This window comes from Brassica oleracea, chromosome C1, assembly GCF_000695525.1.
Source record: "Brassica oleracea var. oleracea cultivar TO1000 chromosome C1, BOL, whole genome shotgun sequence".
Lineage (NCBI taxonomy): Eukaryota > Viridiplantae > Streptophyta > Magnoliopsida > Brassicales > Brassicaceae > Brassica > Brassica oleracea.
The window spans coordinates 39,394,755-39,422,540 of record NC_027748.1 but is presented as its reverse complement, the minus strand read 5'-3'; the positions used below and the strand labels follow the sequence as shown (position 1 = coordinate 39,422,540).

Genomic DNA, 27,786 nt, shown 5'->3' with positions numbered 1-27,786 from the left:
CAAAAATGGAGAGACTGTGAGAATATAGCAAACAAAAAAAATTTGTGGGGTTTTTTTTTCTCTCTTTGGAATTTTGAACCGACGACTACTACAAAAAAAACAATTTAATTTTCTGGTTGTAAGGGAAAAGGGCAACACTGTCATTTCATATTGTCATCTACGTGCAACAAGTGAAAAAAGTGTGTTATGAGCAACAAATGTCTTAGAGTGATATATAAAAGATGAAAAGTGACCGAGATGTAAATGTTTCTATTCATATGATACCTTCTCTCTAGACTTTATTTTAGTGTCTGTAAACGTAAAGAAATAGGAAAGATTCTCCTGCTGACAAGGAAAACGTCAAGTTGAAATTTATTTATTTTATTAGTATAGTAATAAAATAATCACGTGTTCTTGAATTTGTTAGAATATCAATTCGTTTTATTTTAAATAAATACTACATATATTTATATATATTATTTTAGTGATTTCAATATTTGTTTTTCCTTAAAAAGGTATTGGTTTATTTTCTTTTAGTAACAGTTAACTTAAACAAGATGATGCAATTGTTTTAAAAGTTAAAGAGTGTGATGTTTTCTGCCATAAATAGTCAATCGTACAAGGGATTATAATTAATGAAATTTCATTTCAATATAGTTTTGTCTGTTTGGCATGATTGATTTTATCGACTTTTATATCTTGCCGACTAAACTATTATATGGGCTTCTTCGGAGCCCATAACGTATACTTTTGACAACTGCACGACACGCCGTTTGTAGATCGCTTAAACGGTAAGGCATTTTATTCATATTGTTCAAAATAGCATGATGTTTACATACCAACAAACAATTCACTAGGTATTCAATCATCTCTACAAAGTTTACAAGATTTCTCATAACATCTTTAACTCTATGCATGGATCCCTTTTCAACAAAAAGGTGTTTCCGTACCTTCTTTGCTCTCATAGACACAAATGGAACCACAACTCTCTCTGTCATCAAGATGATCTTCAGAAGCTTGACTTTTACATCATAAGGCTCTAACCAGACGAGCTGCAAACGCTCCATCCAAGTAGTGTTTCACTGGGTTGGATAAAAAGAAGCCTTGCAGAGTTACAAAACTTGATGGTACTAATCTGTCTACTGGATCTACCGAGAACTCCTGTGGAAGCAAGCAGAGATATAACTTGTTAACATCGACACTGTAAACTAGAGGAAACAGACTAGAAAGATTCTTACAGGATGTCTTAGGAGAAACGCTTCGACCCTTCCTTGATTTTCTTCGGGGTCGATCGAGCAAGTACTGTATATCAAGAACCCACCTGGCTTCACCAGTCTTTGACATTTTAATTTAAGACACAGAGAAAAGTATTAGTTTTTCCTCGAGTGAACAATTAAAAACTATGTACAGGGTGTGTGTGTGCATACTTGGAGGCAGAATCAAGAAGCTCATCCTGCAGATTCGTAAGTTCTTCCATGTCTTCTAGTTTACGGTTCCAGCGCAAATCCGCTCTCTACAAACACACATAAAGAGGGAACATGTTAAGTAAGCTATTCAACTATGAGAAAGCAGTTTGATAAAAATTGCTCATGTTAACCTTGGAGAGGACACCGAGTCCAGAACAAGGGGCGTCAAGCAACACTTTATCATATTGTACCTCTTTGGTTTCCTAAAACACATATGAGTTGGAAGCAAGCAATGTGAGTCTAGCTAACAAACTTGGAGAGAGTTCACTTACTCAAACAGTATTAACTCACAGCGAAGACACGGAGATCTGAATGAATGGTTGTGATAAGTCCATTAACTTGGTGTGATTTTGCCGTCTCCCCAAGAATTCTGAGCCGTCCTTCATTCACATCCATAGCATATATCATACCTATCGTCAACGTGAGTTTGCCAGTTTGAGGGTGGAAATGAATCAGTCAAGTAGAGCACAGAACATACTCAAAGGGAAGATTATTAGCCTATTGTAATATTTTACCTTGGCGTTTCAAGCAAGACGCCATGAAAAGGGTCTTCCCTCCAGGAGCAGCACATGCGTCCAGTATCCTATCTCCCGGCTGAGGTTTCACCACTGAGACTACTAGTCCTGCAGTACCAGATGTGGGAAGATGTTACAACACGGAGAATTTAAGAAGGAGACTGTTTTTTTCATCGAAGGAGCAGTTCAAATAGTTATGAAAGTAAAACTGACCTGCACTCTCATCCTGGACAGAGCATATGCCTTCTTTGAGTAAACCAGCTTGCACAACCATCTGCGAAGAAAATGTCAATGATCAACTTCCAATTGAAACTTATAGAACGCTATTAACTATTAACGGTGCCATTATAAACACCTGCAATCCTGTTTTGATGCGGACAAAGTCCTCCAAGTGTAAGGACAGTTCGTGTGGAACCTGCAGCAAAGGAAAAACATAGCTGAAAGTAAGAAATTAAGTATTTAAATCAGAAAGTCATGTGCCTGTTTACAGATTAGAAGAAAGACTAAATACCTTTAAAGAGTTCAGACGCTCCACAAGGTCTGCTCTTGTAATGCCCCTTCCCATATTGGCCCTGACATTATCAGAAAGACAATTATCTGCGTGAACAGTTGATAACCTTTCTATCTTTCTGTGAAAGCAAAATGAGTTCTGGAGACAAAACCTTAAGCTGAATCCAGGATCAGTGTTGTTCCACGTCATCAGCTTAGTGGCTTCATCCAACCCAAGATACTTCACCCATCGCCTAACCATCCACTGGTAAGGAAAGGAAAAATAAAACATTTTCTTTCATATTATTTAGCACAAATTCCCACAGCTAAAGACCAAGTAATCTAGATAGCCTCACAAGTTCAAAGTTTCTTTAACACACAATCACAGAGCTCTAGCTTCATATTAACAATTTAACAGCGGATGAAAAGATGAGGTTATAGCCGTGGGAACTTACAACGGGGTGTGAATGAAGTGTAGCAAGTGCACGTGCTTGTGCACGATCATCCCCTTCCACTTTGGGTAAAGGAAGTGCGTCTTTTTCCTGCAGACACCTACGTCAGGATTCATTCATCATAAGCTTTTCTTTTGTATTAAGCTCTCGAGCGAAGAGAAAAAGTTTGACAAAAGGGATAAAGAAAGAAAGAGAAACCTTAAGAGAGACAAGCTTACGAAGAATCCCATTGACAAGATCTCCAGCACCAGGTCTAAGCGCAATCTTTGCAAGCCTTACGTTCTGTAAATGAAAGACTATCAGATGAAAGCCTTGAACTCACTAAGCATAAAAAAAAAACTGTGGTTATATATATACCTCATCTACAACAGCGTATGCTGGCATATCAAGCTTAATGATCTCATAGAAACCAATGCGGAGAATCTGCAACAGAGAACAAGGTTTTATAGACTAAGATTCTTGACCATATTGCTGGAAGACTGCAACAAAGGGGAATCTAAACCTGCAACAGAAGAGGCTCCATGTTTCGAAACGTCCTTTCGTTGTGGCAAAGGGAACCAATCAAGTGATCAAGGTACCTTCTCCAACGTATTGTTCCTCCAACAACATCAGTAACCTAAGTGTTTTGCAAGATAACTAACTTTCAGAAAACCACAGTTGTTGGAGTTTTGTACTGAATGGCCTAGGACAAGCACTAACCAGTCTAAGATCCCGGTCATCCAAATCGCGTGTTCGAAAACCGATGGTTCTTTCAACATAACTCATCTCATTGCTCCCAGACCCTTTGCCTTTCTCATTCAAAAGATCAGCAAACGCACCACCGAACTCAATTCTCATCAATCTGACCGCAGATACTGTGTAAGTTTGCACAAAAGAGAAACTTTTTTTCATAAGAATATAGTTGCAGAAAGACTCTATAAGACCTTACTCTACAACTAACTAAATCAACCAAGTGTAAACTAAAGGAAAGGATAAGTCTTTGTACCAGCTCTATGTGGAGAAACCTCCAAATTCAGATTCTGAGGTTTCCTCACTGGACCTGCAATGTTAAGAGATTATCGAGTAAAGCACAGGGATGGAAGACGGAACACAAGTGTAGAAACAAGATAGAACAATGTTTACCTCTCTGACCAGGCGTGAACGGTTTGCGAGTCTTTTGGGTTCGCTTAAACGACTCTGGAGAAGCTTTCTGCGTTTCGGCAGAGAGATAGACGCGAAACGAGAGCAATTGCGCCATGGATTCTCTCTCTATCTTAACCGGTTCGCTGCTGGGAGCTGAAGCCGAAACCTGTAGTTTTCAAACATTATCGTGCTTTCAGAACAAACCTTCGATATGAGAAAGAGGGTTTCTACTCCGTCTCACTCTGGGAAAAACCAGTTATTTTCGGATCTATGGCTGGACAAATAAACCGAACCCGATCCGATAAAAATGAATCCAAACCTGACGTAAATAACAAACCGAATCCGAACCTAAATAGAACCCGAAAGATTTAAAATCTCTCAAAATAGCTTGTAGCAAACATGATCTTAATTCCTAATATGTATCCAAAATACACTAAGAAATTATTGAACATCTAAAGTAATTACCTATTACATTAATGTTGACGGTTGAAGTTGGTGGTTGAAGCTTGATGTTTTTAAATTTTGGTTTTGTTTTCATTGAATAATGTTTCTCATTTTTTGAGAACTTGGTTTTCGTTTTATGCTTTATTTTATTTGGTTTTCTTTCTATCAATCACTATGTTTACCTTTCGTTTGATTTTGAATGATCGCGTTTGATGTTCCTTTCTTATTTTTGAATCGATTTTACTTATGTTTTGGTTACAAAATATATATAAATCGGGTATTTAAAACCGAAGAACCGATTTTACTTATGTTTTGGTTACAAAGTAGATACAAATTACGTACTTTTAAACCAAAGAATCGATTGGGATCCGAACCCGAAAGTATATCGGGTTATACCGGTTCTTTGAAGATTTACTAACCCCGACCCGAACCCGAGAGAACCCGGACTGGTCGCGAACCGAACTTTCATATAACCCGAATGGGGTTGATTTTGATAAACCCGAGATCCGATTGGACAAAACCGAAACCCGATTGGGACTCCGAATGCCAATGCCTAACCGGATCCCCATAAAAATACCCGCCAGCGTTTTATTTTTGTTCCGGATCGGGCTACTCCGGGTCGGTTTCGGGTTTAAGTGTACACCTCTCTTTTTTTTTTTATCAAATAAGTGTACGCCTCTTTAAAATCGATCAATCGAAAAGCTTTGACTTCTCCTCTCTCTCCTCTCTCTCGATTTTGGGTTATCGTCTCCTTGATTTGATAAATTAGGGTTATTTTCCGAAGATGACGACTGCAGCTAGGCCAACGTGGGCTCCAGCCAAGGGAGGTAACGAGCAGGGTGGTGCTCGAATCTTCGGCGCGTCTCAGAAGTATTCGTCTCGCGATGTCGCAGCTCATACAACTCTAAAGCCAAGGTTAGATTTATCAAAGCTGCTTCTTTTTCTTCGATTCATCCGATTAGAAGTTGAATTCTTATCGAATTTACCTTTGATTGATGAGATTCTCAAGATTTGATCTTCTAGGGGCTTATTTGTGCTTTGAGATTTGGAAGATACTATCTGTCTCGTTTAGTCGTTGTTTATGAGATGTATGTATCGTAACGCGTCTTGCTTTTCTTGTTTTGGTTTGGGCAGGAGGGAAGGGCAACACACTCAAGAGGAAGTGGAGAAGAAGAATCTCCGTGATGAGCTTGAAGAGCGTGAGAGGAGACACTTCTCTTCCAAAGACAAATCTTACAGTGGTATATAGAGACGATTAAATTTCAAGCCTTTTTCAATATGAATTTTTTGTAAAGTTTGTTCCTTTATTTAACTAACGAGGTATTGTTTTTGTTTCATTAGATGATAGAGATCGCAAGAGAGGGAATCAGCTATTACTGGAAGGTTAGTGAAAGTCAATTTTTTTTTAAAAATTGATTATATGTCACAGAATATGTTTTCTAACTTTGGTATCCTGCTTTTAGGCTCTAAAAGGGACCCTGAAGATCGGATTGTTCCTCGCTGTGTAGATGCTGATGATTCTGATGTTGATATCAAAAGTGATGAGCATGATAGGTAACTGTTCTTCCATTCTTGTCTTCCTATTCCAGTTCTTTTTTTTTTTTTTGTGTGCTTTAGATTTGGCTAAGAGTATTTATGGTAGGGGTTTGCCAATGCCTCTAAACCTTAATGCGTTTCATCTGAGCCATGGTTTGGTTTTTTATGACTTACGATCTGTTTGTCCTTGTTAGTGATGACGAAAGTGATGATGATGAGGATGACACTGAAGCTCTTATGGCTGAACTCGACCAGATAAAGAAAGAAAGAGTGGAGGAGAAGCTCAGGAAGGTATGTGTTCTGGTCTGTGAGACGATTTTGCTCAGATTACTATAACAAAATGACTAGGATAAGTTTTCTCTAGACAAATTAACATAAGAAAGGTTTGTCTTAATATGTATTATTTACAATTTTTTCAGGAAAAGCAGCAGCAGATGGAAGAGCTAAACGCCAAAGAAGAGGAACTTCTCAAAGGAAACCCACTGCTTAACAACACTCCCACTTCGTTTAGTGTCAAAAGAAGGTTAGCTTCTTGTTTATACATATTAGTCCTGTGATTATATGAATTGTTGGAGGTAGATACTAAAAATTATAGCTTCCTCTTTTACAGGTGGGATGATGATGTGGTGTTCAAGAATCAGGCACGTGGAGAAATGAAAGCACCTAAGCGCTTCATCAATGATACAATCAGGAATGACTTCCACAGAAAGTTCCTACACAGATACATGAAGTGATTTGAACATGAGTGTTCTTTGTTACTTGTCTGTATGAGGTGAATGAACAAAGGCTTTATATCCTCTTGGATTTATCATGTCTCTTGTACTAATACTGAAGCCGACCAACAATTGTTTTATGGTTTATATCAAAAGCTTGTGCACTTGACTCTAATGCTATTTCTCAGATTTCTCTACCAAACTCTTATTCATCACTTACACCATTGACACTTGCAAAACTGGAAATAGCCTGATGGAGTAATCTCTGATCTGTGTGTTATATATATTTTGGTCTTTTACATATCCTTATCAAAGATGGCAAATGCTTATTTTCTTGCGAAGGCAGAAGTATGTGCAAAGGCGGTAGCCAAATGCCATGCCAAGCAGAACCCACAGTTCTTCTAGACCACCATTCAAGTTAACCGTGTCGAACGATGATGAGCTCTGCAGTGTCCTGCATCCGCCTTTGCTCGCACAATCAAAAACTTGGTCCGCTGAGTACTGAACTTTCAAAAGCAGCCTGAAGCCATAGTGCATGAAGGACAAGTACTTCAGCCACTGCATGAACTTGGGTATGTGCTGCAAGGTGCATCAAACAGTTAGATTTTCAAAAACAGCATGTAGTTATGATTCATTACAAAGAGTAATAATCCATCCAACCTGAACATAGTAACCTCCTGTTAGAAGAAACATCATTAGTACCAAAGAGGCGATCATACCAGCTCTCTTAATGCTCAACACCGAAGCTCCTAAGAACTCTCCTGCACCCTGCAGTTTTACATATGTTTCAGTCTCGAAAACAAAGAGAAGTTCTCAAGTTTTTCTGTGACTTACTTGGCTAGTTATGGCTATAAGTAGTATTGTCAACACGGTGAAAACGAAGCAGGGGACTGTCCTACTGAACCCGGCCATGAAGTAGACAATGATCATGAAGAACGTTGGGTACAAAACATGTGCCACCATATCACATAGTGTGCTGCATACGTAGTACACGCTTAGCCTGTACATGTCTGCTTTTCTTTCTTTCACCAGGTATATCTTCTCGAAGGGGAACACATATACAGCTCCAAAGAGAGATGAAGATGTCCAGAAGATGCATATATAGAACATCAAACCAACCTACAAGCTTACTAGATAATCAGGAGGCCTATAGCTTTAATATAAACGCAAAAAAAAAATTATGTAAAATTTCATTACTTGGTCTCTAAGATGAGCTTCTGTGTCTGTCTTTGACTTCCACCAGAGAAGACCCAACACAACTGCCACGCCAAGTGACTGAACTAGCCTCAGCATATCAAAGTAATCTCTGCGCCGCTCTCTGAATGTTCTTCTGAATATAATCATGAACTGATCCCACCATGAAAGGGTCCAGTCCTTCTTCACTTGGATTGCTATTTGAAGATGCTCTGGAGCTTTTCTATTTCTATGGTTTTCTTCCTTCTCTTTTGGCTCCAAGTCTGTCTTGTACCTTAGTTGCAGGTACTGCAGTTACAACACAAGAACTGAGTCCCATTAAATACACAAGTTGTTATAGTTTTGTGACTTTATTTCATACTTACTTTCACTATCACGTTCTCAGAGTCAGGTTGGGTAGTTTTTGTAGCCAGTAGTTCTTCAGGGAGGCTAATGTCTGACACTTGTCCGGTTGCTAAGTCCAACAGAAACTCTGCTGGGTTCATTGCAATTTCAGGTAAGATTCTCAAAGATGAAAAGTACTCCATAGCTTCTCTGGCTTTGCCGTAGTAGGCAGGGTGTCCTTCAGATATCAGTAGGAGCTTGTCAAACATGTGGAACATTCTGCTTGAGGGTTGGTGAATTGTTGTAATGACGGTCCTTCCTGCCTGCAAAACAAAAACAGAATCTTATGCTTCTATTATTACCTGCGGGTTCGGGTAGTTCGGGTCGGGTGATTCGGAATTGGAATAGTTCAGTTCGACCAATATCTCTCTGGATTGAACCGGAAAAATGGTTCGGTTTGGTCCGGTATTCAGGTAGTTCGGAATTTGGATAGTCCAGTTCGACCAAAATCTCTCCGAATTGAACCGAAAAATTTGGTTCGGTTCGGTTTGGTCTGGTATTCAGTTAGTTTGGTTTTTGATCTTTTTACCAAAAATTACTAAAGTTTTTGGTTTCGATAATATTTTGGTTAAAATTCGGTCAAATGCGGATAATTTTGGTTAGATATTTTTGTTAATTCGGTTAGTTCAGTTCTAAATTTGGTTAACAATTTTTTTAAAAAAAAACCGAACTAAACGTTTACGGAACTAGAACCGAAAACATAATTATTATTTTTAAACCTGCTGAACCGAACCAAACTTTCTACCGAACTAATTCATAATCCCAGGCTTCTATGTCTTTCAAGAACTTTGCAGGTAAACAAATGATGTCACCTTAGCTACTCCTTGCAGAATATGAAGAAGCTTGGTGGCAGAAGTTGAGTCAAGTCCAGAGGTTGGCTCGTCCAAAAGCAACAGGGAAGGATCTACGAGTATCTCATATGCTATACTTGTTCTTTTTCTTTCTCCACCTGATATTCCCTTCACAAAACCTCCTCCAACTCTTGTGTGACGGCATCTTGTAATGGTTGTTTCCAGTAAAAAATATTTTGAGTGTTTACAAGAAATGTATCTGTTCATAATCAAGAACACGTTTAAAGAAAATGTACCTCTCAAGGCCAAGCTCTTTGATGATCATCTCCACTTTAGCATACTTCTGTTCCTTGCTCATGTTACTTGGAAGTCTCAAAAACGCAGCGAATGCCAAGGTCTCTTCCACAGTAAGTTGTGGCAGCAGAACATCATCTTGTGTAACGAATCCAATTCTAGAAAATGATAAAAGATGAACACATGTACGAGAAACTATATAACTTTGCATGCATGTGTCACGTATCTAACCTCCTCTTAACAGAAGGACTGTAAGGAATGTCATTGTAGGTAAGCTTCCCTTTGACATTATCTGTCAACCTTCCTCCCATTATCTTCAAGAGAGTGGTTTTTCCACTACCAGAAGGACCCATTAGTGCAAGGATTTCTCCTGGACCTGTGCTTCCTGTTATACCTTTCAAAATGTGCTTGTACCCATCTGGATCCGAATTAGTATGTGTCACCACCTTTGACACCATTGTCTTCAAGCTGGCTTGGATGTTTCTCACCTTATACTCCACATCTTCAAACTGCAGATTAAGAACCAATGAGTGTATCTCGTAGCCTGTAATAGAAAGTAAACAGAAAACAAAGAGAGAGAGAGATGGAGGGACCTTGAGGAAGATGGGAAGAGGGGCATCTTCATGAGGATAAGGAGAAACGAATTCTTCATGGATGTCAATTTCTGATGAGTATTGGTTTCTAAGGTAAGCTTGGGACATGAACTCCATGTTGTGAACTATGCCATTGCTTCCTGAAATCTGCATTACATGATTGTCTTCAAGTTCTTCTGCCGATCTTTTGATCTCCATTTTTTTTTTTGGTTAAGTCTTGTGATGCAAGGAGTTGAGCTTAAAGTAGGGCTGTGTTATATAATGGAATAAAGTGTGTGGATCAACTGTGTCAAACCTGAAACTTTCTTACTTTTTGTGTTCTCTTTTTCTTTCCTTTTATCATGGTGTTAGTTTGGTAGACCACATTCTTTCAATGTCTCTTAGTTTTACGGAATTGAGTTTTTTTTAGTCTATGCATGTGTTTGACTTGCACAAGAAAATGAAATAAATATCAAATTTAGTTACTTAAGGGCTTATGGTGTACATGCTCAGAAGATGTGATATAACTTGTTTATATTTGTAAAATTCGGAAGAATTACAAACGAACCAGACATCATCAGTTTCAGAAAGTACTACACATGGATGTCTACAAAAGAACCAAGACATCATTTCTCTCTCTTGTCACACTAACTTTCTCTTGGGAGTGATGTTTCCTAAGTATGTACGCACAAACTCACTCAAAAATCAAGACTTGAATATCTCATCTTACCAATCTGATATGTATCTTCAGAGTAACTCTGCTTGACCTAGTAGTTGTTGTCCATATTCGTGGGTGCAGCTTGAGGTTGCTGATTAGTTATGAGCGGGAGTCCTATGGGTTGTTCAGCCATTGAAGGTATAGCTGGAGGCGGCGGTATGGGCTGTGCCTGTTGGTATATTCCCGTGAACCCAGCCTGCAAGGTCGGGAAAACTAATGGCTGCCCTTGGAGAGATAAGTTGTACATAGCACTGGCCTGCAGGTTAGCTAGACTCTGCACACATTGAAACCAAGTTAAAGTATAGCATAACACGCAATGACAGAGAGAGGAGTAAGAAAGAAACTAACCACAGGTCCAGTCGTGTAACTGTCTTCCTTCTGTTCTTCCTTGACTGGTGATGGGATGTGGTTAAAAGCACCTGCGTATGAGTCATATGGCGATGGAAAGGTGGTAGGTGGAGAGTTTCCAATGTTGGCTCCTGATTTGATCTGAGGGAGAAGGAGTTCATCTCCAGGAGGTGCTGGAGCATCATCTTGAGGCGGTAAGTAAGATTGTTGTTGGAACGCGTTTGGGGTCAAGAACTGATGAATGTATGGCTGCGGCATATAGAAGGGTTGGGGATAATAGAGACCGTAAGGGCAAAAGTTCAGAGGGTATTGTTGCCTGAGAAGGTGCATTGCCTGTTGAGAGGCTGCTAGGGAACACTGATCAGGATAGGAGATAGGTGGACTATCACAATTTGCAGCCTGCAATTATTAACAGTATATAAAAGTCAGTGATTAAGCATTGTACTCAAATATTCTAGCAAGATGACATTGTGAGGGGCCTCTTGAGCATAACCGACCTGATGAGTGTCTTTGATTGGTAAAGACTCCTCGTTCAGTTTATCTACTTCGGAGCCTTCTACAAGCTGAAGCTCGGTCTCAGGTGCTACGTTTGAAATCTCATGATCCTTATCTTGAGGAACCGATGATACATCTTCCCTGCAAACCAAATTATTATAGTGAAACAAGCCCAACTCATCCGAGACTATTGAGCAATTTATGAGAATATAAAATCAAGCAACACTGTAAGAATTACTCAAAGTAGCTACAATTCACCAACCTGGCTGAAGCTTCACTGGATGCTGTCCCATGAGAAGACTTGATAGTTGGGTCCTCGCACCCAATAGAACAATTGTCACAAAATGTCTCTTTCACAAAATTGGAATCGAAGCTCCCAAACGTCAGACCATTTTCCAGCATTTTGGCAACCTGAAGGTGGACAGGGAATGTTACGTGGGGACGTTCACCAACATCTGACTTGAGAAGCGATTGACTATTGCCTTTACGGGCTGCAGCCTCACTCCTAATGACTGTTCCAAGAAAGGAAAAAAAGCCAAAGGTCGAATCAAATAAGTCTGTAATCGAACTCAGGAAACCATCTGAACCATAACCTGCTTGGCTAGAAGAATATAAGCACTTAAAGCAACAGAGACGAAGAGTAACCATACCTTGATCTGACTGGCTACCGCAATTAGAAGTGGCTGATTGTTGAGAAGAAGTAGATGATTGCTGAGAAGAAGTAGAAGTTCCATCTACAGCATACTGAGCACCGTTTTGTACAACAGATTCTAATACAGGTACAGTTTCACTTGCTTTAGACTTCTTCAGCTCAGTAACATCCTCAGACGAAGAAGCAGACTTGGAGGGAGGGTGTTCCTCTGTGTTCTTCGGTTTACTGACTCCACTTGGAGGAATGAAAGGCTTAGACGCCCTGCATTAAAAAAGAAAGAAAGAGAGAACAATGCTTTAGGAGGCCCATATCCGATCAAGGCTGTTAAAAACATAGAAGGAATGCTATGTGTGGGATACTACTTTATGGGACGTCTTATTCTGTGATTAGCTCCACTCTGCCTTGTAAAAGCTCCGCTTCTTCCATTATTGGCACCTGGAAATCAACAAAGAGATTAAGTTAGGGAAGGAGAAAATCACACAAGTTTTAAGAGTATTTAGTAGAGAACAAAAAACTACAATCACCAGTATAATTTGAAGCGAAGTTCCTCCGACCATTCCTGCCCTTTTCTTCTGTCTTTGGCACTAAACTCTGAAACAGGCAGCACACGGTAATCATGAATTAGCCACAGCCCACAGAGGACAACATATATTGTGATAATAACAATGAGAAAGCCTACCTCTTTCTTTCTCTCCCGTTTGCCTTTCACCTCATGAAAGGTATCTGAAACATTCCAAACATCATATTGTAACCTATGAGTACATGGACCAATACAATCAACTAAAAGTGCCACAAAAACCAAAGCTTGAGAAGAAAAGTTGAGGAATACATAAACCACTATGTTGATCTTGAAACAGTATACAGAATCCAAAATCTATAACCCAAATTTCTCATCACAATCAGAGCTACAAAAAAAAAAGGAAATCTCTTTTCACAGTTCCATCATCTTACAGCGAATCTGTGAACACTAAACAACGGTTCCTATTCATAAACCCAAAACTTAGAATATTCCATATTAGTAAAAAAAAAAAGATTCCAACTTTGAACATTCCCAGGCATATTGATCCTACCAAACCAAACACAATTCTCATAAAAACTGTACCCCTGACACAAGCGCATAAGATCATCATCTTCCCAAACATAACACCTAAACCCCTGTCGAACTATTTCAAAACCCTAGGAGAAGCGCACTCAATTAGCTAAGCGGGAAACAAAAACCCTAACGAAACAAATGCTGAAACCCTAAGGGCAAATTCACCTAGAAAGAGGAGCTTCTGTGCGGTCTCGTGTGGATCGTTGAGGCAATCCTTGAAGACGGAGAAGATATCCTCGTCGGAATGTTGTTTCCCTGTGTACTCCCTGATGTTCTGAAAGGTTTCTCGCAGATCCGCCGGAATCGAAACCCTAGACTCCACATCGCCGCCGTTGCTGGTTGTCATGTTTAGGTAGAGAGAGAGAGAAGCAGAGAGAGGAGATGACTTGAAGACAAGACTTCATGATATATATGTGTATTTATAGTCCTCCCCGTATAAACTAGCGCTTAATGATCTCTCTCTCTATACGCTGACGTCACTAGCCTAGTGCGATACTCGCACATTACTAACAGAGTTAACATGGCCGAGTTGGTCTAAGGCGCCAGATTAAGGCTCTGGTTCGAATGGGCGTGGGTTCAATTACCACTGTTGACATTTTTGTTTTTAATATAGCGTCCCATCAAAAAAAGGAAAGTTAGTTTTTTTTTTCTTATATAAATAATACGAAGTATAGATAACTCAAGAGATCTTCGATCGAATCAGCTCAGCAGCTCCTCCAACCAAAAAAAGCCCTAGCTCTTTCGTTTTCTCTCTCTCTCTCTCTCGATCTTAATCTCGGGAGCTTCTCGATCGAATCGTAAACACGATGGGGTCCAGATCTCGCAACGAAAACTTTCAATCCGGCGATGGCGCAAGCCCAGGGTAACGTTATCTACCTCTCTCCCTCCCCTCCTTTGTATCTTTCTATTGAACAGAGTTTGATGTTTTCGGATTCGAATTTCGTGAATCGCAGGAAGATATTCATCGGAGGATTGCACAAGGACACCACTAACAGTAAGTCCCCCCCCCCTTCTTGTTTATGTGCATCTGATTCTGATTAGATATTGGATTTGATGTTGATTTGATTGCAGCTGAGTTCAATAAGCACTTTGGCAAGTACGGTGAGATTACAGACTCGGTGATAATGAGAGATCGACACACGGGCCTACCTAGAGGTTTCGGTTTCATCACCTTTGCTGATCCTTCTGTTGTTGATCAAGTCATCGAAGACACTCATACCTTCAATGGCAAACAGGTCTCTCTCTCTTTTTACTATGTTTATAATATTCTTTGTGTAATCATGGATTTTAGTTGATTAATTTTCTAGGAAGGTTAGTTTTCTCATGTTGATCAATACTTTGTTTGTTGGACTAGGTTGAGATCAAGAGGACGATTCCTAAAGGTGCTGGTGCTGGTGGGAACCAGCCTAAGGATTTCAAGACTAAGAAGATTTTTGTCGGTGGTATACCCTCTTCTGTTACTGAAGGTATAAAGTTTATCTCTTTCTAATGAGAGTGTTATTGGGTTTTATTTTGGTGCTTATTGTTTGTTTGTTTGTTTGTTTTTGTTGTTTAGATGAGCTTAAGGACTTTTTTGCCAAGTACGGGACCATAGTGGAGCACCAGATTATCCGAGACCATGAAACAAACAGGTCCCGAGGTTTCGGTTTTGTGATTTTTGACAGCGAGGAGGTTGTCGATGAGTTGTTGTCTAAAGGAAACATGGTCGACATGGCTGACACTCAGGTAAGCTTTGTTTGAGTTAGGTCTTTAAAATTGTATGCTTGTTCCTTTTGTTGTACCCATTAGCTTAAGGAGGTTGTGACAGTTAGCTAGAAACACACCCTGGTATAGCTTGCAGCCAGTAGCATAGCTCTAGGTTAATTAAGTTGCTTTGGTTGTAGGTGGAGATCAAGAAAGCCGAACCAAAGAAATCTTCGAACCGTTCACCTCCTTCTTATGGTAGTCACCCTAGAGGCCGTTCTTCCTTTAACGATAGTTATGGCGGACCTTACGGTGGACCTTACGGAGGTTTTGATGGAGGGTATGGTCCTCCTCCAGGTCCCATTAGGTCACATGGAGGTCCTCCTAGTAGGTTTGCTGCGGGGTATGGGTATGGTCGTGGCGGTGTAGGCCCTGAGTTTGGAGGAGGGTATGGTGGCTACGGTGGTGGTAGTTTAGGTTACAGGAGTGAACCACCCCTTGGCTATTCTAGTCGTTTTGGACCCTATGGGAGCGGGTTTGGTGGTGAGGGCTATGGAGGTGGAGGTGGTGGAGGATATGGTCGTGGAGGAGGGGAAGGCTACGGGGGATATGGTGGAGGCCCAGGTTATGGTGGGGGGTTTGAATCAGGTGGCCCAGGTGGAAGTTATGAAGGAGCAGGTGGTCCTGGTCCATATGGCAGAGGTTATAGTAGCAGTAGTCGATACCATCCATATGCAAGATAGGCTCGAACCGTTCAGATCCTTTTTGGTAGACGCTATTTCTCTAGATTCTCGCGTAGGTGCTATTCTAGAGGAAAGTAGAGTTATCTCATGTAGCGGCAACATCAGGAAGGATTTGCTAAGGACAGGAAGAGCATCTAAAAAGTTCTTATTACCATATTATAGACATCTTCTAGTTTGTGTGTGTTTGTTTGACTTAAGTTTTGCTTTTTAATCTCTCGACTTAGATTGTGTTATCTAGACTTTAGCATATTTGGGATTTGGAGTTTGGTTTATTTACTGTCATAAGAATAATCTCGTTAGATGATCAGTAACTCGCTTTTAGTAACTCTCATCCCTTACTTAGTTTGTGTTACCATAAGAAATAGCTTAAGAGCCTATGCATAAAGTGAATTCATCATTCTTTAGCGCTCAAGTTTGAAGTCTTTCTTTGGTCTAATCTTACCTTAGGTTTTGTGATTCCGAACTCTGATAAGAGTCCAATTATTTATTTTTGAATACTAAAGCTAGAAACTAGGGCTTTTTTCAGGACAACTGTTAAAGCAAGTCTTAGCTACATTTTAGAAGTACATATATTATCGTAATTCTTGGTTGTTTACTTGTTAAAATGTCTGAATACTGCTGTCCTACATGTCAAAAATAGCCCATTGCTGTTGACTTGGTCTTTGTTTCTTCGCGTGTTGCCAACAATGTTGATTTTGTTGTCTATAATTTTAGCATCCAAATGTGAGTTTAGCCTAAATTCCATTTACATTTTACATATTTCCGTAGTTACGCATGAAATTCAAACTGTCGGGAACTCTTGCATGTAATTTTGTTGAGGACTATCAGTTATTATTGATTGTAACTTGTAAACGATAGAGAAATTGACCCGATAAAGAAGTCTCATTTATTATGGAGCCACAAAATTATTTTGTCTTTTAGGCCCAAGGTTATTCCAGTAAGCCCATAATTATCAAAAACAAAACTTTTTTTCTTTTGTGTGATAAAACTCTTCAAAGAAAAGCAAACATCTATTTCCGGCAAAGAAAACGACAATCTCGGATATTCAGGACTTGCAGAGGAATGATATGTAGATTGAAAATTCACTACCTTTGGATTATAGAAATCTATACACATAACTTAAATTAGAAGTTGAAAACAAAAAAAAAAAACAGAAGAAAAAAAAAAAGTAGATGGAAGGGAAAGACAAAGAAGAAGCCAAGAGGATGAGGATGATGATGAAGATCAAACTTAAGGAGGCAGACCAATATAAAATAAGACGAGAAACTTATAATATGTCTCCACTTCATCAAACTTAAGGAGGCAGACCAAGATAAATATGTCTCCACCTGCACCTGGTGGCGGCTAGGCAGCGGGTATGGAAAAATCATCAAGCGTGACGCAAACCTGTTTATGTGCACCAAGTCACCAACCTGGCGGAGCTAGCCAAAGTGACTAGGAGGGTCAAACTCAGAATTTACATATTTTACAAGGGTCAATAAGCTATTTTTGCAATATTTTCAGTTTTTTTCTTTTTTTTTTTACTCAAATTGATTTTAGATAAATAAAAAGGCCAAAGCCCATCAACCTTGCAAAGGCCCACGGCCAACCAACACAAAGGCTCAAGGTCCAATCCGAAAACCACAAAACATACAAAGCAAGATGGGCTTGAGCCCACTCAAAGCCCATCAACCCGCCGAAACCCTAGACACTGTCGGTCATTAGCTCTTCCGCCTCCATGCAAACGGCGTCGCCGGAATATGAAATGAGTGTCACCGGAGACAAGCGCACAGTCGCAACAAAGGTGGTCCTCTACCGAGATCTTCCATCGGACATACCGAGATCTCATCAGGACCACCAATTGAAGCTGCACGTGACACCTTCGCCTCAGCCTGACCGCCGCCGCATCGCACCTTCGTCGGAGCATCTCTTTCGACTCGCCGGATCTCGTAAAATACTGAGCCTCCACTGAAACCACCTCTTCACTACTGCGCTTTCTTCTCACCACGGAGAGCTGCCTCGAACAAATCGAGACCTTAACGATCTGAACTTTAACCGCAATCACGGAAACCAAACACCACGGACCACCCCGATCTACCATCGGTACCAAACCGAAACCGTAAAAAACCGGATCCAAAATCAGTCCCCAAACCCGAACCCACGACGGAACTACAACACCGAGAGCCGGCGACGTCAAGCTATATAAGCCTTGGCGCCCCGGAAACAAAAGCCGGCGAAAGAGGAGCTGAGGAAGTCTCCTCCTCCCGGAAGCAAGGGCCGGCGTCGACGGAGCTAAATGAGCCTCCGTCTCCCGGATGAGTTTTTTTTCTTAAATATAAGTAAAAAAATTTTACATTTATAAAATCCACATGGGTCAAGATAAGTTTGAGGGTTCTTGGTCTCATTGGAAATTCAGTGCTTGATTGGAGACGTTTAATCGGTGGAAATCACTTGGAATTAGTTGGAGCGGAAGGGTGAAACCGCTATAATCGATGTCGGCGGCTATGGACAGAGCCTTAATGGCTCTTTCGTTGGAAGAAGAAGAAGAACCGTTCGAGATGCCGGATCTACCGGGGTTCTGTTCGAATGAGAAGAACAAGCTGAGTTTAGTGGGGAGAATTTTAAACCCGGAATGTCAGAAGATGTCAACTCTGATTTGGAGGATGCCTGGAAAATGGCAAAAGGAAGGCAAATGTCGAGGAGTTGCTCTGTCTCAGGAGCGGTTCCAGTTTTTCTTTGACCAGGAGCACGACCTAATGGACGTCTTGGAGAAAAGTGTTCATACGTTCAATGAATGGGCCATGGTGATAGAAAGGTGGGTGGAAGAGTCTCCGGATGATTATCTGCAGTTTCTTCCCCTGTGGATTCGTATAAGTAACATTCCCATGAACTATTATACGAAAGAAGCTATCATGGCACTGGGAGATCTGGTTGGAGAAGTTAAAGAGGTGATTTTCGACCCTCGGAAACCACAAACTCAACCCTATGAAAGGGTTATGGTGAAATTTAACGTGGTGAATCCTTTGAGGATGTCAAAGGTAGTCAATATCAAAGGAGCGAAACCGGTAACTATTCACTACAACTATGAGAGGATTCAGAAGCGGTGCTTCACTTGTCAAAGGCTAAACCATGAGCAAAGCATTTGTCCTCTTGTAGTGAAAAAAAGGAAAGATGAAGCTCTAGTAAGGCGTCAGAGGATCTCAAAGGAGTTGGAACTAAAGAAATCGGTCTTGAAAGAAGATGATCCCCTTTATGGGGTGCTTAAAAAAGATCAGGTGGGGATTAATCCAATCACGGGTAGGCCAAAAATTGTGAAAGAGGTTCTCGACGAGATGAGACAATATCTAAGGTTGGTCACTGATGAAGAAAGAGTGGTTAGGGAGGACAGAGTGAGAAGCTCGGTTGCAGCTGTAGAACAAGACCCCGTGCTGAAGCGTACTGTGTTAAGGCTGGAGGCACCCCCAATTATGTCTCAGGACTTTAACAAAGACAAATGGCACATTTTCTCGTATGAGGAAGCTAATACGCTGAAGTCGGGCGAAGCCCAACAGGAGAAACTAATGGCTTCTGCCATCAGAGCTGGTACTGCAGGGAGATGGAATGCAAGAAATATAATGATGGTGGAAAGTGAAGATGCAATCTTTGGAGGCAATTTTATGGGTTCTTCTGATGGTTCTACGATATTTAGCACTGGTTTCTCGGAACCATGTGCTTCGTCCGGGACTATGAAAAGAACATATCACCGCAGGCGCCCTCCTAAATCAAGAAGAAAGCCTAGACCCTTGTTGGCTGCTGAGAAGGAAGAAGGGTTTTTGTGGGATAAAGCGGCTGGGAAGAGAGTAGAAGGGAGCAAGAAGAGGAAGGTAGAGACTGAAGTTGGGGAGCTTTTAGTTTCAGCGAAGTCTAAAACCCCAAAGGTGATCCCAAGGGAGGGATCGCCCAATTTGTAAATGAGCATATTCAGTTGGAATTGCCAGGGTTTGGGGCGTACTCAAGACCTGACAATTCAGCGGCTCTGGGAAATACGTCAAACACATTTTCCGGAGATCATGTTCTTGATGGAGACAAAGAATTGTAGAGATGTTTTGGTGGATTTGCAGCAGTGGCTTGGCTATGATAGGGTTTTTACAGTTAACCCGAGGGGCTTGAGTGGAGGCTTGGCATTATTTTGGAAAAGTGGCATCAAGCTAGATATTAAGTATGCGGATAAGAATCTGATAGATATGAAGGTTCATCATGGTGAAGTCAGTTTTTTTCTTTCTTGTATATATGGAGAACCGGCATCAGAGGGGAAAGAGATTGTATGGGAAAGAATTAGTAGGATTGGGGTCAGAAGAAGTGAAAAGTGGTGTTTGATAGGAGACTTCAATGAGATCATGAGTAATGATGAAAAGATAGGTGGTCCGCTGAGACCGGAATCTTCCTTTAAGCCTTTTGGGGATATGCTCTCCGCTTGTGGAATGGAAGAGCTGGAGTCGTCGGGGATCAGATTCACATGGGCGGGACAGAGATGGAAAAAGTGGATTCAAAGCTGTTTGGACAGAGCTTTTGGAAACAAGGCGTGGCTGCGAGCTTTTCTAGCCTCCAATCAGAAATTTCTGGATAAGCGTGGATCAGATCACAGACCTGTTCTGGTGAAGTTTCAGGTTTCTCAAGTGCGGGAGGCAGGTCTGTTTCGGTTGATAAGAAATTCATGTTTCAACCGGGGGTGAAACAAAAGATCATTGAAGCATGGAGAATTTCTGAGGTTAGGTCGGTCAATCGAAGTGTAACGAAAAGGTTAAGAGATTGCAGAGGAGTGTTGAGCACTTGGAAGAAAGAACGGATTTTCAATGCCAAAGATAGAATACACATTTTGGAGAGAAGACTGGAATGGTTCCAATCTAGGAACTATCCTTGTTGGCATGCGATCAGAGTGATAAGAAAGGAGCTGTGCAGAGCTTATAAAGAAGAAGAACTTTTCTGGCAACAAAGAAGTATGAAAAAATGGCTCAAATATGGTGATCGAAACTCAAATTTCTTCCATGAATCAGTTAAGGCGAACAAAGCAAAGAGAAAGCTCATTAAAATTAAGGATGTAAATGGAGTGGAACAATGGTCAGAAGCAGCAAAAGCCCAAGTGGCGCTAGACTATTTTAATGATTTGTTCAAGTCTTCTAATCCACCGAGTTACCAGCCAGTGTTCCAGGAGATGGTTCCAAGAGTCTCAGACGCAATGAACCAGGGGCGGATGGCTGAAGTTACAGAAGAAGAGATCAAAAATGCTATGTTTAGTATTAAAGCTTCGAGCGCTCCAGGTCCAGATGGAATGTCAAGTCTCTTCTTTCAGCAGTTTTGGGAAGAACTTGGACCTAAGGTGTCTCTGGAAGTGAAGAATTTTTTTGAAACAGGGAGAATGCCGACAGACTGGAACTTTACCTATCTATGCATGTTGCCAAAAGTTCAAGACCCAAAGACTATGGCTGATCTGCGACCGATAAGTCTGTGCTCGGTGCTGTATAAAATCATCTCGAAGGTGATTGTTCGTCGTTTACAGCTCTTCCAGAGATAATATCTATTAATCAATCAGCTTTTGTGGCAGAGAGATTAATCACAGATAACATTGGGATTGCGCATGAAGCTGTGCATGCATTACGTGTTAACCAATCAATCATGAAGGAATATATGGTGGTAAAAACAGACATGTCAAAGGCGTATGACAAGGTGGACTGGAGCTATCTCAGAAGTTTAATGGAGGCTCTTGGGTTTGCCACGTCTTGGATTGATTTGGTGATGGCTTGTGTATCCTATGTCTCCTTTGCAGTGTTGGTGAATGATAGGCCCTTTGGAAGGATTAGACCGCAGCGTGGATTACGCCAGGGAGATCTTCTCTCTCCATTTCTTTTTGTTATCTGTACTGAGGGTCTCACACATCTACTGAACAGAGCGGAAAGGATGAGCTTGCTCAACGGTTTGAAATTCTCAGAAGGGGGGCCTTCGGTTCATCATCTTTTGTTCGCAGATGATAGCCTCTTCATGTGTAAATCTACTGAAAATGAAGCTCAGAATCTCCATGAGGTGCTGGTGGGGTATGGTAAAGCGACTGGCCAGACTATTAACTTACAGAAGTCAACAATCTCCTTCGGGTCACAGATTGATCACGAGTGTAAAGTGGTGATCCAAGAAGTGTTGGGTATCATGAATGAAGGAGGCTCAAGCAAGTACTTGGGTTGCCGGAGTGCTTCAGTGGGTCGAAGATAGAGTTATTGGATTACCTAAGAAGCCGGGTGAATGGAAGGTTGAATGCATGGTATCTGAGGAAGCTGTCACAGGGTGGAAAAGAAGTTTTATTAAAAACGAAGGCCTCAGCGCTCCCTGTCTTTCTGATGTCAGTATTCAAACTCCCGAAAAAAGTCATTGCCAATATCTCAAGTGCTATGGCCAACTTCTGGTGGGGATCGGATGCTCATCTTCGGAAAATTCACTGGATTGCTTGGGAGAGACTATGTTTGTCAAAGGAGAGTGGAGGGATGGGTTTCCGGGACTTGGAAGCCTTTAATCAAGCTCTTTTGGCAAAACAGGCGTGGAAAGTTTTATCGTCCCCTCAGTGTTTATTGGCTCAGGTCCTCAAGAGTAGATACTTTCCAAATTCAAACTTCTTGAAAGCCAAAATTGGAGACAAGCCATCATATGCATGGAGAAGTTTGTTGTTTGGGAGAGAGTTGCTAATTAAAGATTTACAGAAGAGAGTTGGAGATGGGAACTCAATCAACGTTTGGACTGATAGATGGATTGAAGATGAAGCAGATGGGTATGGAATAAGGGCGCCTTGGATTAAAAACTGCACTTTCAATGTTAACCTGAGGGCAAGAGATTTGATAGATTTCCAAAACAGAAGATGGAACGTACAGGCGTTGGAGGAGGTCCTCGTGCCCTCGGATATTCAAATCATCATCAAGAATCAACCTGTTACCTCCAAAGAAGACTTCTGGTCGTGGAAACTTAACAAATCAGGGGCCTATTCAGTCAAATCAGGGTATTGGTTAGCGTTTAGAGAAAAAAGTAAAGAGCTCCGTAGCTGGGTGGAAGCGCTCCCATCGATCAACAGCCTCAAAGCCCAGGTTTGGAAAGTGCAGGCTGGTCCAAAAATTAAGATTTTTGTTTGGAAAGCTCTGTCACAAGCCCTTCCGGTTGCTGAACTGTTAAGTGAGAGAGGAATGAAGTGTGATGAGAGATGTCAACTGTGTGGGTTCGAAGGGGAATCGGTGAACCATGTGTTGTTCAGTTGTAATCTAGCTAGGCAGTGTTGGGCACTCTCTAATATACCTTCTCCTCGGAATGGGTTTAACGATGAGTCTATATATGAAAATTTGGATTATTTATTGACGCTGAGTAAGGCAGGTACGACTGATGGTGAAGCAGTACGAAGTTGGCCTTGGATGCTGTGGTTTCTGTGGAAGAATAGGAACACTTTTATCTTTGAAGGTAAATCTTTTGATGCAGAGGAAATCTCAAGGAAAGTGAAAAAAGAGGCGGACGCTTGGTTCCTTGCGCAACAAGTGCAAAATGGCATGGAGGAAGTAGAGGCAAGTGTGCGGGTGAAGGGGGCCACAAAAGAGAATCATGCCGTTTTAGGAGGTTGGATCTTGTGTGAGTTTGATATGGATTGGTCGAAGCGTCATGACACTATGGGGCGGCTTGGATTGTGAAAGATGAGAATGGCAGAGTGTTGGAACACAGTAGGAGAGCCTTCTCGGATGTGAAGACAGTGGGTGAGGCCAAGCTACAGATGTGGCTGTGGGTAATGGAGCGTATGAAGAGCTTGAGAAAGAAGAAGGTTAGGTTTGTCTCAACTTTTGGGGATTATGTGAAGGCAATTGAAAAACCTATCTTTCGACCAGCTTTGCAATATGAAGCCTCAGAAATAAAGAGAGAGTTGCAAGGTTTTGAGGCTTGGGAATTAAGGATCGGATCACCGGTGACAGTCAGATGCGCATCTCTTATTGCTTAGAGTGTAATGAGTCTTGGATTGACTCAGTCTTATGTGGCTGTTGGTCACCCTAGATGGCTAGATCACCTGTATGCGAGTGAAAGAAATTCATCTGATGGTTAAGATGTTTGACTATAATATTTTGGTCTGCCATTATTTGGCGTGGATTAGTGCGTAGTCTTGTTAGCACTAATTTTTGGTATAATCTGGAGTAGTAGATCGGGAATGTGGTGATGGATGTAAAAACAGTTTGGTATATATATAATTTCAATTTGGGAAAAAAAAAAATCCACATGGGTCAACTGACCCATATGCCAAAGGGCTGGTTCCGCCACATCCTTCAGGTGCCGTTACCACCGTCGTAACTCTGGACGTGGAATGCCACGTGGTATATTTATCCTTTCCATGTTGGCTCTAACTCTGACTCTCCCAAGACATGAACCCTTCGTCCCACGATTAAATAAAATATAATGTTGCTTCTTCTCAATTCAAACTCTCTAGACTCCAATGTGTTTGACGTGAGACAGGCTTAGGTTTGAGCATTGGGAAACTAAAGATAACGGGAATGTTAAAATGTGATCTCGCCTAAGATTTTGTCTCCAACAAATGAGACATGTAACACGCTGAGCTCTGTGATAGATTTACATTATAACGATGAGAAAATCTAGAATTACAAATGTATTCTAGAAATATAAGTAACAGTACAAAACTTTGGGTGAAGAAAAACAGATAACAGATTTCAGTTGGTGGGTCGTGTCCAAGAGGTTTCAGATGTTATCGTATTCCCATAGTAAGTTTTCTTGGTAGACTCGTCCCAATACGCCTGCAAAAGAGAGATGATCAAGTCGAGTTTGACAATGTTCTAGCGAGTGAGTTTCCTTCATTTACAGAACAAAACGCAAATGAACTTAATAATAATATTACCTGCCACCCTGAAGGGAGATGTGCTGAGAGTTTTGTCAGATCAGGTTTTTGTACCTTGTCGTCTTTCTTCTTAGGCTCATCAGCTTCACGTCCCGCTCTTTCTTTCCTCCTTTTTACTTTCTCACGCCTACGATGTCATCAAACACACAATGTTCCCATATTAAGTAAAGCTAAATCATGTCTTTATGGTCGAAGTGACAAATGTTAGCATTACACGAAAGAGGAACTCACCAGTCACCACCGAGGGGTTGGAAGTTAGCATTGTCTTTAGCCTCTCCACTCGCAATCTGTCTGGATTTCCATTCTTCGATTTCTCGTCGTCTTTTTCTATCTAGGACCCCGTAATCATCTTCTTCTTCCTCTTCTTCGCTATCGTTTAGCTCTTCTTTCGCAGCTTTCCACTGAGCACAAGTAGAGAGAGATACATTTAAGTTTTAGATTCAAGAAAATATAGGAAAAGGGTATGTCTGTGCGAGGAGGTTCAAGAGATAAACAACGTACCTTGTCCACCAAACTCGAAACCTTTTTATTAGACCTCAATGTGGATGTAGTAGCAGCAACTGTCCGCTTTTTAGCCCGTTTCACTGTTACCAAAAGCCAACGACAAAAACTCAGACCACACCAATGCGATTAGAGAAGAACATAAGGTGAGTCGAAAGATCATACCTTTAGATTGACCCTTTGCTAATAGAGACGCTCCACCTGTACCATCTGTGGATTGTGCAGCAGAGCTCAAAGATGCTGCTTCCCCAGAATCATTGGATTTGGAGTTAGGCTCTACAGCTTTGGAAGATTCGCTTGGGATGTTGTAGTTAGCAGAACCAGCTCCACCGTGATTCAGTGATGCCTCCGCAGAGACTGGAAAGAGCGGAGCTACGCCATTGAGATTGTAATAAGCTTCAACAGGAGCAACTTCACTTGTACCAGGAACAGTTTCATAGTAATATGCCGACTGGGGCAGAGAGACTTGAGATCCGTCGACTTGGCCATAGAACTGAGTGTTAGGAGCAGCAGCATTGGAAATATATTGATAACTGGACTCTGGATAGGTTAAGTTGTATTGAGCAGCATGATCAGCAGGTTGCTGAATATATGATTGCGGTACGGTGTAGGTAACTCCCACAGAGTCACTGGAGAAGGGTTGAAGGACATGATCGTTTTCAAGAGGTGGTGGAGGAACTGGTTCACTAAAACTATCAGGCGGTGGTGGTGGAACATCTTCAACCTCAGAAGGCGGTGGTGGAACCCACTCTTCCCCCGGAGGCGGTGGAACATCTGCGTGAAGGTTGGATGTATCTGAAGCATCTATCGCTTGAGCAGGAGACAATGGAACTGATTCTTCAACCTCCATATCCACATCCATGTCAACATCTTCCACAACTGAGGAGCCTACCTTCTGAATCTCATCTAAAGGAGTAACATTATCAGACTTCTCAGGTGGATGGCTTTGGGAGTGGGTGGGAGATCCATCACCATCCACTGATTCATCTGAATGAAGAGTTTTTCCGGATTGAGCTAACTCTCCTTCTCTCCCACTGTCATGAGTTTCACTTGCTGTATTATCATCTGTGACCAACTTTTCTTTGGGAGAGCTATTGTTAGTTTCTGCAATTCCGTCCATTACTGCAGATTTTGCAAGCTCGTAAATCTCATCGTTAACGCCGTCTTCCAGACGCTTGAGTTCTTTCTCAGTGTGGAGCCAAAAGGAAAGTAAAGGTGAGGTATCATATAACAGTGCCTTTACATCAGAATGTCTCACTTCAAGCTCCAGTATGTACTTTGATATCTGCTCATTGCTGTGAAAGGTCCCATGAGACCTATAAAATTTTAGAAATTAGAGAATCATATTTCAAATAAGATTAATGGAACATGGGAAAACAAGAAGACACAAACAAGAATGGTTTACTTCTGCAGAGACCTCAGCTTGTCCAGTAAGCCTTCGCTTTGGCTCAATAGGCGAGAAGGGAGGTCAGTAGCCGCTCCTTGATCAACACTAGCCTGCATATGATCTGAATTTCCTGGCCCTGCAAGCTTCTCCTGACATGGTTGGTAATTAACAGCAGAGTCTATCTGACTTTCAACTTGATGACCATCAGTTCCTAAGCTTTTGGCATAATGATCTTCACTTTTGTTACTCCCACCCGGCTCAGCTGTTAGAAAGGTCGAACAATCAGTTCCTGTGTATACATTTTCCACGGGTTGTTGCAAATAGCTTGGTTCAACACCAGAACTCAAGGTGTACGCATCTGTAACAACATGCCCAGACTCATTGTATCCAGTCCCATATGCCGTAGCAGTTTGAGTCAATACAGCAGGAACTTCCCACGAAGTTTCTCCAGTTAGTGTGTTCCAGTAGTAATACTGATTGCTCTCCTCATGCAAAATCATCTTCCACTGCGAAGTAACATCCATGGGAGTATGATACTCCAAAGACACGGTGCCAGTTGCTTGAACTGAGGGATCCGTCTGCTTGTTTAGTCCATCCGAGGCTGTGGAGTAACTTGCTGTGACATAACCACTCCCCCCTTCAGCCTTAAAAACAGAAGCAGAAGAATCCTCCGCTGTTTGTTGTTGGTCAACCATCTTGATAGTCGTGTCTGCACCAGATTTGACATTTGTATCTTTGTGTGCTTTAACCTGGTTTAAACAAAATTAATGAGCACTAACAGAGATAACATCAGTAAAGCCGATTTATATATGTTAATTGCTGATACCTGTTCATTTTTATTGGCTACAGAACTTTCGGCAGTGGCATCATCTGCCTTATCCTCCTTCTCATCTTCCACCTCCTCCTCATCACTATATTGTCCAAGTAAAAGCAAAGGGTTCTCTGTTTTCTGACCTGAAAACAAAAAGACTAAAGCGTCAAACTTCGGAAGCCCCACTAACTACATAACTAGCCTTCAGTTATATAAACTGATAAGAAAAAGAATAGCTATGTGACATTTTTAGGTTGCATAAGTAAGTTATAAAAGGAAGAAAAATAGCGTCGGGGAAGGATTTATCAGCGACCTGTCACAATAAATGACAAAGCCGTCAGTTTACGCATTGCAAGCCAAAACAGGCAGAGACATACAAACCGCTATGAGCTACTTCCAGAAGAAAGCCCCCCACTAAGCTAGTAAGCTTGAAGCTGCAAACAATAGAGCAACTCATTCATAATATCACTGTGACTTGGCCTGAACTGAATGTCATACGATGTCTCCAACACCACAGCCACTCTCTACTCTG

The 27,786-nt window shown here is 41.3% G+C and overlaps 7 protein-coding genes and 1 non-coding gene across 11 annotated transcripts in view; 4 read left to right on the top strand and 4 right to left on the bottom strand.

The window, feature by feature from the left end:
- Positions 1-763: 763 nt before the first annotated feature.
- LOC106325145 (ribosomal RNA small subunit methyltransferase B) lies at positions 764-4,236 on the bottom strand. The gene is made up of 17 exons (XM_013763169.1): positions 4,024-4,236; positions 3,887-3,940; positions 3,601-3,755; positions 3,404-3,517; positions 3,259-3,324; positions 3,100-3,183; positions 2,905-2,991; positions 2,623-2,714; positions 2,472-2,532; positions 2,316-2,375; positions 2,174-2,234; positions 1,961-2,068; positions 1,737-1,855; positions 1,577-1,648; positions 1,407-1,492; positions 1,218-1,314; positions 764-1,140 (listed from the first exon to the last, which is right to left on the bottom strand). Exons 1-17 carry the CDS (start codon positions 4,136-4,138, stop codon positions 1,009-1,011), a joined length of 1,563 nt encoding a protein of 520 aa, XP_013618623.1. The 5' UTR covers positions 4,139-4,236; the 3' UTR covers positions 764-1,008.
- Positions 4,237-5,120: 884 nt separating this feature from the next.
- On the top strand, positions 5,121-6,891 carry LOC106310388 (protein CWC15 homolog). Its single transcript, XM_013747658.1, has 7 exons — positions 5,121-5,382; positions 5,602-5,708; positions 5,809-5,850; positions 5,931-6,021; positions 6,198-6,294; positions 6,423-6,526; positions 6,614-6,891. Exons 1-7 carry the CDS (start codon positions 5,252-5,254, stop codon positions 6,735-6,737), a joined length of 696 nt encoding a protein of 231 aa, XP_013603112.1. The 5' UTR covers positions 5,121-5,251; the 3' UTR covers positions 6,738-6,891.
- LOC106310492 (ABC transporter G family member 26) lies at positions 6,824-10,212 on the bottom strand. Its single transcript, XM_013747759.1, has 9 exons — positions 9,973-10,212; positions 9,611-9,888; positions 9,382-9,537; positions 9,107-9,290; positions 8,276-8,557; positions 7,914-8,198; positions 7,551-7,835; positions 7,377-7,484; positions 6,824-7,295 (listed from the first exon to the last, which is right to left on the bottom strand). The coding sequence occupies exons 1-9, from the start codon at positions 10,168-10,170 to the stop codon at positions 7,026-7,028; spliced, it is 2,046 nt and encodes a 681-aa protein (XP_013603213.1). The 5' UTR covers positions 10,171-10,212; the 3' UTR covers positions 6,824-7,025.
- Positions 10,213-10,467: 255 nt separating this feature from the next.
- LOC106315848 lies at positions 10,468-13,648 on the bottom strand. Of its 2 annotated transcripts, none has more exons than XM_013753712.1 (9): positions 13,423-13,648; positions 12,844-12,887; positions 12,689-12,755; positions 12,527-12,599; positions 12,163-12,425; positions 11,775-12,024; positions 11,515-11,653; positions 11,018-11,416; positions 10,468-10,952 (listed from the first exon to the last, which is right to left on the bottom strand). In XM_013753712.1, the coding sequence occupies exons 1-9, from the start codon at positions 13,601-13,603 to the stop codon at positions 10,719-10,721; spliced, it is 1,650 nt and encodes a 549-aa protein (XP_013609166.1). In that variant the 5' UTR covers positions 13,604-13,648; the 3' UTR covers positions 10,468-10,718. The 2 variants fall into 2 exon arrangements, with proteins under 2 accessions (XP_013609166.1, XP_013609240.1); XM_013753786.1 differs by having other exon boundaries at positions 10,468-10,943.
- Positions 13,649-13,771: 123 nt separating this feature from the next.
- TRNAL-AAG lies at positions 13,772-13,852 on the top strand. Its single transcript has one exon. It is a non-coding gene; the product is annotated as a tRNA-Leu (tRNA).
- A 69-nt stretch (positions 13,853-13,921) lies between these two features.
- LOC106317743 (heterogeneous nuclear ribonucleoprotein 1) lies at positions 13,922-16,572 on the top strand. The gene is made up of 6 exons (XM_013755517.1): positions 13,922-14,119; positions 14,211-14,251; positions 14,329-14,492; positions 14,612-14,723; positions 14,813-14,982; positions 15,141-16,572. The coding sequence occupies exons 1-6, from the start codon at positions 14,064-14,066 to the stop codon at positions 15,681-15,683; spliced, it is 1,086 nt and encodes a 361-aa protein (XP_013610971.1). The 5' UTR covers positions 13,922-14,063; the 3' UTR covers positions 15,684-16,572.
- Positions 16,573-22,078: 5,506 nt separating this feature from the next.
- LOC106339898 lies at positions 22,079-23,652 on the top strand. The gene is made up of 3 exons (XM_013778768.1): positions 22,079-23,042; positions 23,145-23,291; positions 23,354-23,652. Exons 1-3 carry the CDS (start codon positions 22,079-22,081, stop codon positions 23,650-23,652), a joined length of 1,410 nt encoding a protein of 469 aa, XP_013634222.1.
- Positions 23,653-24,197: 545 nt separating this feature from the next.
- The window catches only part of LOC106317727 (formin-binding protein 4), a 4,403-nt gene continuing 814 nt past the window's right edge, over positions 24,198-27,786 (bottom strand). Inside the window, exons 1-8 of one of the 3 annotated variants that reach the window (XM_013755504.1) lie at positions 27,568-27,677; positions 27,270-27,397; positions 26,462-27,192; positions 25,222-26,372; positions 25,057-25,139; positions 24,787-24,956; positions 24,556-24,682; positions 24,198-24,454 (exon numbers count right to left, since the gene is read on the bottom strand). In XM_013755504.1, coding sequence (XP_013610958.1) covers positions 24,371-24,454; positions 24,556-24,682; positions 24,787-24,956; positions 25,057-25,139; positions 25,222-26,372; positions 26,462-27,192; positions 27,270-27,397; positions 27,568-27,604 — 2,511 coding nt within the window. In that variant the 5' untranslated portion in view covers positions 27,605-27,677 and the 3' untranslated portion in view covers positions 24,198-24,370. Of the gene's footprint in view, positions 24,455-24,555; positions 24,683-24,786; positions 24,957-25,056; positions 25,140-25,221; positions 26,373-26,461; positions 27,193-27,269; positions 27,398-27,567; positions 27,678-27,786 lie in introns of those variants that run through there. The other 2 variants (XM_013755493.1, XM_013755496.1) reach the window with 2 other exon arrangements.

Excerpts from the sequence above, each read along its gene's own strand:
- LOC106325145 (XM_013763169.1), bottom strand. The coding sequence starts at position 4,138 with ATGGCGCAATTGCTCTCGTTTCGCGTCTATCTCTCTGCCGAAACGCAG. Across the intron at positions 3,756-3,886 it reads GGTTTCTCCACATAGAGCTG|TATCTGCGGTCAGATTGATG; the intron begins GTACAAAGACTT and ends AAACTTACACAG. Across the intron at positions 1,315-1,406 it reads CTTCTTGATTCTGCCTCCAA|ACTGGTGAAGCCAGGTGGGT; the intron begins GTATGCACACAC and ends AAAATGTCAAAG.
- LOC106310388 (XM_013747658.1), top strand. The coding sequence starts at position 5,252 with ATGACGACTGCAGCTAGGCCAACGTGGGCTCCAGCCAAGGGAGGTAAC. Across the intron at positions 5,383-5,601 it reads CATACAACTCTAAAGCCAAG|GAGGGAAGGGCAACACACTC; the intron begins GTTAGATTTATC and ends TGGTTTGGGCAG. Across the intron at positions 5,851-5,930 it reads GAATCAGCTATTACTGGAAG|GCTCTAAAAGGGACCCTGAA; the intron begins GTTAGTGAAAGT and ends TCCTGCTTTTAG.
- LOC106310492 (XM_013747759.1), bottom strand. The coding sequence starts at position 10,170 with ATGGAGATCAAAAGATCGGCAGAAGAACTTGAAGACAATCATGTAATG. Across the intron at positions 9,889-9,972 it reads CTCTTCCCATCTTCCTCAAG|TTTGAAGATGTGGAGTATAA; the intron begins GTCCCTCCATCT and ends CTTAATCTGCAG. Across the intron at positions 7,485-7,550 it reads TTATAGCCATAACTAGCCAA|GGTGCAGGAGAGTTCTTAGG; the intron begins GTAAGTCACAGA and ends GTAAAACTGCAG.
- LOC106315848 (XM_013753712.1), bottom strand. The coding sequence starts at position 13,603 with ATGACAACCAGCAACGGCGGCGATGTGGAGTCTAGGGTTTCGATTCCG. Across the intron at positions 12,426-12,526 it reads AGAATAAGACGTCCCATAAA|GGCGTCTAAGCCTTTCATTC; the intron begins GTAGTATCCCAC and ends TTTTTAATGCAG. Across the intron at positions 12,025-12,162 it reads CGGTAGCCAGTCAGATCAAG|TCATTAGGAGTGAGGCTGCA; the intron begins GTATGGTTACTC and ends TTCTTGGAACAG.
- LOC106317743 (XM_013755517.1), top strand. The coding sequence starts at position 14,064 with ATGGGGTCCAGATCTCGCAACGAAAACTTTCAATCCGGCGATGGCGCA. Across the intron at positions 14,120-14,210 it reads GGCGATGGCGCAAGCCCAGG|GAAGATATTCATCGGAGGAT; the intron begins GTAACGTTATCT and ends CGTGAATCGCAG. Across the intron at positions 14,983-15,140 it reads TCGACATGGCTGACACTCAG|GTGGAGATCAAGAAAGCCGA; the intron begins GTAAGCTTTGTT and ends CTTTGGTTGTAG.
- LOC106339898 (XM_013778768.1), top strand. The coding sequence starts at position 22,079 with ATGGCCAACTTCTGGTGGGGATCGGATGCTCATCTTCGGAAAATTCAC. Across the intron at positions 23,043-23,144 it reads ATTGACGCTGAGTAAGGCAG|AGGAAATCTCAAGGAAAGTG; the intron begins GTACGACTGATG and ends CTTTTGATGCAG. Across the intron at positions 23,292-23,353 it reads TTTAGGAGGTTGGATCTTGT|ATGAGAATGGCAGAGTGTTG; the intron begins GTGAGTTTGATA and ends GGATTGTGAAAG.